Source organism: Vanessa atalanta, chromosome 26, assembly GCF_905147765.1.
Source record: "Vanessa atalanta chromosome 26, ilVanAtal1.2, whole genome shotgun sequence".
Classification (NCBI taxonomy): domain Eukaryota; kingdom Metazoa; phylum Arthropoda; class Insecta; order Lepidoptera; family Nymphalidae; genus Vanessa; species Vanessa atalanta.
In genome coordinates, this window is record NC_061896.1 from 2,358,159 (window position 1) to 2,369,163 (window position 11,005).

An 11,005-nucleotide genomic window follows, 5' to 3' on the forward strand; every position below is an offset into this window, starting at 1 on the left:
CGGAATACACATGTGGCAGAATTTCGTTGAAATTAGACACATCCAGGTTTCCTCACGATGTTTTCCTTCACCGCCGAGCACGAGATGAATTATAAACACAAATTAAGCACATGAAATTTCAGTGGTGCCTGCCTGGGTTTGAACCCGAAATCATCGGTTAAGATGCACGCGTTCTAACCACTGGGCCATCTCGACTCTTTTGATAGATTATCTTAATCTATTACTATATAAGTATATACTCTATTTATTTTTTTCAAGCGATTTGAATGAAGAAATTTTCCAAGTGAGAAATAGCACAAAAATGACGTATTTATTAATATATGTTACAAATTGTTAACATAAATGTGCAAAAAAATAGCACGCTCTAAGAGTTTTCGTATTACTTATGTCGTAGTGACATCATACATCATAACATGATTGATTTAGACTGCTATGATATGTATTTTTTCATGGAGAAAGTTTTTCAGCGCTAGATAGCGCTTTAGCACATCAACTTTTATACATTTTACCGACCGCCACGAGTATTGGTATTAATACAGAGGCCGGCCAACGTTTGCTTCATAAAAAATACTTTTACTTAGGGATTATAAAGCTTTTCCCATACCATCATACAGATACTATCCACCCATCACATCACCATCCACACATATACTTAGTATTTTTGGGTTGCGGTTTGAAGGGTGAGTTAGCCAGTGCAACTACAGGCACAAGGGACTAACATTTTCGCTCCCAAGTTTGGTGGTGGCGGCTCCCAATGTTACCCATTCCTTGCACTACCAATCAATGTACTACCAAACATTTCAAACAGCGCCAACATCTAAGAGCGTTGGTAACCACTTTCCAAAAGTATGCGCATTGGCTCCTCCGTCTATATATTAAATGTACATAATATGCTTGTTTTTTCGTATTGTAGGGGTTCAAGTATGAATTATTCGATTGAGTTGAAACTTTGTACGGTTGTAGGAGACAATTGCATGAGGGTTTAAGAATGTGGTTATTGAAGGAACCTGTAATTAAAAAAGAACAATTAATAAATATAAACACATATAAAAACAGAGTTTTATAAATAAATATATGATTTACTTATTATTATATTTCTATATTACAATGAAGTATATACCCACCGCACACAAGAAGGAGGGTTCCGGAGGGGGGAAAACACGGCTTGTTCGATCTCTTCGACATGCCGTTTGCCGTCACGGCATACGAGAGGCATACCTTACCCCAAAGGCGCGCTAATACTTGTTTGAAAAGGGCAACAAATGCGCAACAGCTCATCGGCAGACAGAAAAATTTATTAAGTTCAACGGGGGGTGAAACCACGCGGAGCAGCTTGTTTTATAAATAAGGCATGTAAATCTACCAATCCGCAAAATCCGCTGCCAGCCACACAGGTCTAGCGGCTGTATCGAATGCGCTCTGTCTAGGTCTCAACTAAAACTGGTCGTTTATTTTAAAGTTATTCAACTACTCTTATTATGTATACATTGCTTATCTTGAAAGTCTAAGTGTCATGTGAACTTATTACAGCGATTCTACATTAGAGATCATTTAAGGGCACCTGTTAAACACTATTTAATATATTTTGAAGTTCTACAACGATAGAAATTTAAAAGATTATTGTGTATAAAATGAATTTAATCTAGCGATTTTTAAAGTTGCACGTATTCTACGGTCATTGTCCATTTCCATTTGATTATTAGATACCATTGTGTCTGAGTCCAGAACATATTTTATGAAATACCTTTCTTAAAACTTTATTAACGACTTCCGCGCGGTTATATAGTTTTGTCTTTCTCAATAAATAGCTTGTTGTATTGTCTTGTTTAGCAATTAATTACATTTCATACAATCTGTTATTACAGAATCTATTTTTACTAATGTATACTAATATTCTAAATGCGAAAGTGACTCTATCGGGCAGTCTGTTGCTCGTTCACGGTCAAACCACTGAACCTTGAACTCCAAGGAAGGACATACAAGACTACTTTTTTATGCCTAATAACCGACGACTACCCCCTTAAACGCGAACGACGTCGTAGAACGTAGAACTCGTTTGAAATATCCCTAACAGTTTAAGTCAGTTAATGTCTAACTTTTTTTTTCAAATCGCACTTGCAAAGTCTGAAATTATAGCGTTCAAAAAGAATACTTTATATTCAGCTTTATATATTCTTATACAATCGTTTATTTTACGTACAATAAAAGTTGTCCTGTCTCTCAGATCAAAGGACATGATTGAATATAGAAACTTGTGGCTGAAGCAGTAGGTTAACTTGGACCAAGTCATTTCGGAATATAAAAAGCACTTGCGTTAAAACAACAAAATCAAGGCAAATATTTTATACTTTCCTATTTTTAAATAATTATAATAATTTTAAAACATATCTCAAACTTTTTTTAATTTTAGTATTTATACTTTACCTAAATAAAAATTAGGCTGTAAAAACACGTAATATTATATTATATTTTATCTGTATAATGTTACCTAATTTTTTTATCTGTATTCGCAAATGAAATAAAAAGTCGTGTGTGCTGTGCTTAAAGGGCGCTATGATGGCGTCCACTTTCGATGCGTTTTTTTTCTCACCGCACCACTTTTACTTTCGAGGTATGCGATACATTCGCTATTTCCTACGAGCCGAGCGTTTGAAATTATTCTTATTAAATTATAGCTTAGGAAACTGACTGTTAGTTATAAGCTGAGCTTCCTGAATATATTTAATGTGATACACACGTTTGATAATAAATTCTCATACTGGCCAGATCGTTTTTTTAAATTATTGTTCACAAAAATTCACTTCCGACAAATAATTATCGTCAGTTGATTGCATCGATGACTTGTAGTGAATTCTTATTACTTCATATATTTTTAATTAGGTACGATGACTTTTAATGTTTTGCGCTAATTTATGTCGATGTCGAAAAACATTACTGCATGATGTTTCCTACGTACATTAATTAAATTAAATGAGTTTTCGAGGAGTTCTTTTTTTAAATCATTCATCGTGAAGTATACTTTCTGAAAACCTATTGTGTGTATAATAAATTATTTTTCATTATTAACAAATCGTAACAGCCAGTAAATTTTTCACAGCCGGGCAAAAACTTTTATCTGTTAAGAAGAAGGTCTTGCAGCTATTTCACGAATCCGGTCGTCAGTGGGCTCGTGAATTATACACATGTGGCAAAAATACCTACAAAACTAGATATGACAGTGAGTCAGGACTGTTTTCCTTCAACACTTCAGGAGATGAATTATGATCCAAATAGAGTACGTGAAAGTTCGTGGCGCTGGTGTTACACCCACTGGCTTTTTTAATACAATACAATCTCAGAGTCCTCCGAGTCCTCCGACATAGACCTTACTTCTAACATACTGCTAAATTTTATAGATACTCTAATACTAACTTACTTGGTCGTAGGGCTTTGTATAATAAACTCATCAGATATTCTACCGCCAAACAGGAGTACTCAATATTGTTGTGTTCCGGTTTGAAGGGTGAGAGTGTCAGTATATCTACAGACACCAGGAACATAGCATCTTAGTTTCCAAGATTGGTAGCAATGGTGCGATGTAAGGATTTTTTATTATTTCATACAACGCTAATGTCTATGGGGGTGGTGACCACTTACCATCATGTGGCCCATTTGCCCGTCCGCCTAACTATTACATTAAATAACTTTAAGACAAAGACAATTTTAGTACTTTTTACTAATTGATATATTCCTGACACCCGTTCCAACAATAAAAGATAAAATAAATTATAATGACTATTAATTTTACTCATATCTGAACGCAATTATATCAATCATCTTAATTGTGTGTAACTTTAAATAATTCGCGGCACGCGTGGCGATGTATCTTTAAGTTTTTTTTAACAATTACTCGAAACGAAACGCCACCGTTTCTCCTTTCATTGATGGTATTGCATATGTGTTTCTTAATATAAATATATAAGATGTATAAATATATATGGCAATTTCAGCTCAATTGTAAATAAAAATTATCCTAACCTACAAATAACGTAGTAACGAATTTTTATGCTTTGTATTATGAACTAGTTTTTTGTTGTAGATTCACATAAAGTAGCCTAAAGCCTCGGGTTTTATGCCATATTTCATCGAATTTCCTCAAAAATTCGTGAAAGTGTAACAGACTGACAGAGTTGATTTCGTATTTAATATATTAGTACATATTATAATAAATTGATGGCCCCATTCACAATTATTAGTCAGTTTATAATCTTTCTTTTTTATATATACAAAAACAATGCTTACTATTATTATCCAAAGACGTAAGTATTATAAGCGATATTTTTTGTGAGTAATAAAAAATAAAAAAAGAATAAAGACACTGGCTATAACTAGTTTCAAAATTACACATATTACATTCGCGCTGTGACGTAACAGACATTTAACTTTAAATGATCACTGAATGAAAAATTACTCGGTAATAGTCAATTCAAGATTTCGTAATAGAAAATTATTATGTATTGTAATACTTTTTAAACTTAAGGTGATTTGCACAAGACGTAAAGTCTGTTAAGAAAAAATTATTCGCTAGCATGTCATCCAATCCTAGGCTGTATTTCAAATGTCGAACTTCTAACTCATCAGGGAGTTAGTCAATTATAAATTTTCTCGTTCACAGATATTGCCCGAAGCGAATTTATAAAAATGCGGTAAAAAACTATTCGTTGATGGTTACACAGAACATTGCCCTTATATATACAGACATTTTTTTTTAATAAATAAGATTTTTGTATTTTGCAATACCGTACATAGAATGTTGACGAACATCCATGTTAACAGTTAGTAGTAACAAAATTCATCATCATTCATCATCGTAATGAAAATAATTTTTATTTTCTTAAAATATAAATTAATAAATCTAGCCGATAACTATTCTCTTTTGTTTATTAATTAATATGCTTCTATTAATGAATGCGAAAGTCTGTGGCGGGGCTAACATTTTACCCGGGCAAGATATATTGGACCCTTTGGAGACTATAAAAAAAAAAAATTGAGGAATATATGAAATGTTTTATATCTCGCAAAGCAACGAAATAATATATAAAAATAATATATAGTAGGTATATAAAAAAAATAATAAAATATTAAAAGTGTAAGTGTCAATAGTAGATTTACCCTGTGCCTTGTAAGTGCCAATCGCGAGGTATTACGTATATTGACAAAGGTATTACATTATAATTCCTTAAATCATAAGCTTCAGCGCGACATTTTAAAATTATCTAAACGAAAATACAATAAACATGCAATATTCTTGTATAATAGATTGAAATTATTGCACAATTTTGATTACATATTTATTACATATTTTATTGTTTATGAATAAATACTACAGATAAAAATATATTGGAAGTCGATATTTAAAATAAGCTGTTGTAGTTGTATAAAATAAGATTTTAATTGTTAACAAAATTTGTAACAGAGAAAGTTTCTTTACAGTTTTATTTACGTTTCGATATTCTCTTTGAGGCTCATTAATCTTAATTCACGGCCCACAGTTAATAAGTCTATCGTTGTATTGTAATCATTCATGACTTGATTAATTTCCTCATGATCGATTTTGGGCACAATCATTCTCAACGGAGAACAGCCAACTACGCAGGAGTTATCGAGTTCTCAAGTGCGCTAACACTGAGTAGAGAGTTCTATTCCCTCACTTTTCTAATCCGATGGGACGGCAATCCGTCGCCAACGGAGAAAGTATAGGCAGGATCAATGGCTGTAGGTAGTTTTCAAGGTACGAGAGTGTTAACTTCCAGAATTTATATTATAGAAAATTTCATGACACAATTGAATAAATTTCTAAGAGCCCCGGGCTTCTTTCCAGGATTACAAAGACTTCAATTTTATAAGGAAACCTCGAGTCTGTAAGGTGTAATGAGTAATTCTGAATAAAAATAAATTAAATATTCATTTGAATGTTCCAGAATGATCTCCCGGTTGCGACGGCGCAGTGGGGGTGGAAGATGAGTCAAACGGGACCCGGGACTATCGGACATTACTTCGTTAGATTACCAGAGGTTTATTTTTATACATATATATGTATATATAATTCTTGAAGTTTTGTCTTTTAAGTATTACAATTTGGACTTTGTCCACAATACCGATATAAATAATTCAGAATGAATTTTGATTTTGTCCAAGTGTGAAAATTCGTTGTATATTATAAGTATTAATAATTTTTTCAAGCAACGTTTCTCTCTAATTAAGCGTTTTTAGAGTGACCAAGAAAATAACCCTAAGGGTCAAGGTAGAGCCTTCTTGAAGATGCAACTTTTATTTCGCTTGCTGGGGCTTCATTGAGCTTATGATGCTTAATATAAAATATAAATATTTTAACATTTATAATAACGCTTGCATGAAACGCGACATAGTTCAGAGGGTGCGTGTGATACAAGAATCTTAAGCTGATGTCTCGGGATCAAATAAATTTACCATGAACCAACGAGTTAACGTGCCATCTTTGTGTTCGATCAGTTTTTTTTTTATTGTATTTTTTGATAATCTTAGTGTACATTTTTAGTATAAATGATCAAATTTAAGAAGTAATTTTATTGTAATGTATTTCAGTCAGAACAACAAGTGCGCTACGTAGCTGACGGTAGCGGCTACCACGGTACTGTCGCTGTCACCACCAGTGACCAGCAACATGTGCATACCACCAACTTTGCTCTGGGAGAGCGAGCTATTGAACTAAACTCTCAGGTTTGTGAAATATTTTATGCTATTTTATATTTTAGGTACAATTTTATATTCAATTAAACTCTTTTATATTTTTTTAAACATGACAAAATTTCGATTATTAAATAAGCTCTTTTTAGTAAAATTTTAAAATTATATTATATATTTGTAACGTTTCGAAATAGTCATTTCATTATCAGATATAATCTGCAATACACAGTATTGTATATATATATATATATATATATATATAGTAAGTATATATAGTAACAAACTATATCTTCAAATATAATATTTTTATCTTACAGGTGCCAAATACTTACCAAAATACAGCCACCAACGGAAGTCAATTGAACAGAAGCGGCCTTCAACAAGTACAATCACCCATTGATATATATTTTCTTCAACAACAATATCCTATGCAAGGACAAATTGTACACATAACTCCTAACACTCCACAAAACTTCTTACAGTTCACATCTCTACCTAGCTTTTACTACACCGAAGGTACCACACCTAAACAAATTTATTACAATGAAAACAAAGATAATAATATAAATAACAACGATAATTCCCAAAATTCCAATGAACCTACAATAAACCAATCAAAAAGTGAAACCAATGATGAAATTATAGAAACTAATGAAAACGGACCCGTTGTGAGAATCTTCAAAGATCACAACTGTCGAAACGAAGATAACCACGCTAATAATGAAGAACGTGTAAGTAAATTACAAAAGACAACCGAAACAACTGCAAGCGTACCTAACTTTAAAGAACATAACGTTCACGGAAATTTCGGAGAACGAGACAAACCAACATATCATCGCGAGTCTAATTACAATGTCAATTCCAACGATAGAAGCCAAAGATTCTATTATTCTACTGAAATAAGCCATCCCACAACGGTCAAACCTTTATCTTATACAGCACATGAAGGTATCTCGAGGTTAGTAGCATCGACACAGGATTTGATATCAAATGAAGATCTTTTAAGAATTAATCACGCAGCAGAGAGAATAGTTAACAGCCATACTGATGATATTATAAAACCTAAACGTCGCTCCAATTCAAGAAAGTTAAACTACAACTACTACGGACCTGAAGAAGATTCTAGAAATAGAATAACAGTGTCAGCTAAGTATGGAAATATCGTAGAAAGCGAATTGAACCAACCGCAGATAGTTCAAAGACAAAACTTTCAAACAGCAACAAATGAATATAAATTCGCTTCGCCTATCGTTGTCGATGATACAAATTATGGCAGTTATAAACAGCAAATAGTGAACAATTTGATGTCAACGATGGTACCGTATATAGACAATGGCTATGAAATTGTCGATGTCAGAAATAGTCTAAATGAAAACTATACTTATTCCGAAGAGAATAAATCCGACGAAGATTTAGTCAACATCACACCACGACCAGTTAGTCAAAAATATTTAGCACCTATCACCGTCGCTTTAAGATTACTCAACTCAAATGATTCTAACGTATTTAACAATGTCGATGATCATGAAGCATCTGACAGCGAATTTATTACAAATACAGTTGAAAATCCCCGACGTGACAAAACCATTGTGGAAATACAAGAGTCAATACCTGTAGAAATCACTCATATAAATGAGGTTGAATATCATGAATATTTAGATGAAGGTAGAAGCAATCAAGAAAACCCATTGGGACTAGTGAAATCTCTATATCAAAAATACTTAGAATCTTTGGACGCATCACATAATAATAAAAATGCGTACCAAAATACAAACAGCCCACAAAATAATTACAATGAAAACAATAATGAAAATTCCCCAGAAATTTTAGAATCTAGTGAGAATGAACCGACTGATGTTCAAGAACAAGCGAGTTCGGATAACCGAAATTCATATACAAGTTATTACAACACAGATAATAAAATCATTCAACCGATAATTATTGAAAAGCAAGTACCGGTAACAACATATGTAGATCGTTTTATCGAGAAGAAAGTACCATATCCAGAACCAGTTGAAGTTGTAAAGCAAGTGCCAGTAGATCGGCCAGTACCGGTGCCAGTGCATTATGAGACAATAGTGGAGAAACCGGTGGAAGTAACTAGATATGTAGATAAACCTTTCCCCGTTGAAGTTCTAAAACCATATCCGGTTGAAGTCAGAGTGCCATATCCAGTGGAACACAAGGTTTATATTGACCGTCCAGTACATGTTCCGTATCCAGTTGAGAAAGTTGTCGAAAAACAGTTAATACAACATGTTCCCGTGCCGACGCCGGTTGGAATTCCAGTTGGAATCCATATTCCCGTTGAAAAGAAAGTATTATACCCTATACCGGTCGAAACTCCAGTACCCGTGGCTGTCCCAATTGAAAAGCATGTCCCATATGAGAAAATTGTAGAAAAAGAAGTCCCAGTGCCCTATCCCGTAGAGAAAAAAGTTCCGTATCCCGTCAGGCATGAAGTAAAGGTTCCAGTTCCGTACCCAGTAGAGAAAAGGGTACCATATCCCGTTGAAAAAATTGTTGAAAAACCTGTAACTGTTACGAAAGTGGTCGAAAAGCACATAAAAGTGCCTTTTCCTCATCCAGTCCGAGTGGAAGTACCAAGACCTTACCCCGTTGATAGGATAGTCGAGAAAAAGGTACCATATCCTGTCCACGTTGATCGAATCGTTGAAAAAAAAGTGCCAGTCCAAGTACCTTATCCCGTAAAGACAGTTGTCGAGAAAATCGTTGAAAAGCCAGTAGTTGTTACAAAGTATATCGATAAACCGTATCCTGTCGAAAAACGTGTTCCATATCCAGTTGAAAAAATCGTAGAACGAAAAGTTCCCTACCCTGTCCACATACCAGTGGAGGTCAAAGTCCCTTATGCTGTCGAAAGGAACACACAAAAACCCGAACCGTACCAATTCGAAAAAGTTGAACCGACAACACTTTATAGCTACGGCATTACTCAAGAAGCTCTTTCAAATGTAGCGAATTATTTAAGATATCAACAGGAACAGTATAAACAACCCATCCCAAATTACTTGAAAAGTAACGCTGATAGTTACGGTTCACAACAAGCTGAATCACAACGAAATTACCAAATACAACTCGCCAACGCGCAGCTTTTGAAAAATCTGCAAAACGCAACGCCCGTCCACTCGACGCGCTGGGGAAATCACTATGCTTCTTCGTATAACTATTTGAATTCTACCATCGATTCTAAAAAACCATCAAACACTAACAGTCAAGAAAATTACAAATATTACGGTCCGCCGCCGTTGAAAAATTACAATAATGAATGGGAAAATAATAAAGATTACTCAGAGAGGATCAGAAGGACTGACAGAACACCCAAAATGACGAACTTGAGGATAGAATACGGAGGATTCAAGCCTCCGTTAATTCCAAGCACAGAGGTCGATTTAGATGGTATACCCATCAATAACAAAGAATAATCTTTCATCAAAGCAATTAAAATGCTCTCTATTGTTATAATCGACATCGACTGTATTTAGAAATACAAGGATTATTTTGAAACGACTTTATATCGTGACAAACTTAGAACAAAGCCGGATCTAAAATTTGTAAAAACGATTTCACATAATTTCATAGACAATCATATTATTTTTAATTTATATCAGTTAACGAACATAATGACAAAAAAATCCATAGTCGAAACAGACTGATTTCCTACCCAGCTATGAAGTTCATAGGGGTAATTAGGAATGTCAAAAGCAGGCGACCAGAATTTGCCATTTTATATAGATACTAGCTGTTGGTCGCTTCACTGGACGTTACATAAAAAAGGGCGCGTTGATTGGTCATACTCTCATACCTCATACGATACTATCAGTTCGTAGTTTTCAAATGATTGACGCAAAAATAATTAACATTAAATATTGTAAGCGCTGTACTCTAAAACAAAATAATACTTATATCTTTGTTATACATTTACTCTAAAATATCAATAGCTTTATTCTCCTGTTTTTACAATATATAAGTTAAATAAATTATTTTATTTTTAAGAATCAACAAATACTTAAAATAGCGTAATTGGAATATGAGAACAAGTAAACATTCCTCTTATTTCCCAACGTTTTGATATTAATCTACTTACTAATTATATTTCCTAGAATAGTTATCCCAATATAGTCATTTATTTATTACAAAATATAAAATAGTATTGTGATTTGTGATCAATTATATAAGATTTTATTCAACAATTTAATTATATTTAAGGTTACAACAAATACTGCTAAGCTAATTATGATGAAATTTTTCAAACTATCAAAACCAAAATATAATATAT

At 33.5% G+C, this 11,005-nt stretch overlaps 1 protein-coding gene across 1 annotated transcript; it reads left to right on the forward strand.

The window, feature by feature from the left end:
- The first annotated feature begins 5,583 nt into the window (after window positions 1-5,583).
- On the forward strand, window positions 5,584-10,151 carry LOC125073868. The gene is made up of 5 exons (XM_047684951.1): window positions 5,584-5,733; window positions 5,961-6,053; window positions 6,604-6,738; window positions 7,023-7,221; window positions 7,351-10,151. Exons 1-5 carry the CDS (start codon window positions 5,584-5,586, stop codon window positions 10,149-10,151), a joined length of 3,378 nt encoding a protein of 1,125 aa, XP_047540907.1.
- The last annotated feature ends 854 nt before the right edge of the window (window positions 10,152-11,005 follow it).

Excerpts from the sequence above, each read along its gene's own strand:
- LOC125073868 (XM_047684951.1), top strand. The coding sequence starts at position 5,584 with ATGATCGATTTTGGGCACAATCATTCTCAACGGAGAACAGCCAACTAC. Across the intron at positions 5,734-5,960 it reads ATCCGTCGCCAACGGAGAAA|AATGATCTCCCGGTTGCGAC; the intron begins GTATAGGCAGGA and ends TGAATGTTCCAG. Across the intron at positions 6,739-7,022 it reads CTATTGAACTAAACTCTCAG|GTGCCAAATACTTACCAAAA; the intron begins GTTTGTGAAATA and ends TTTATCTTACAG.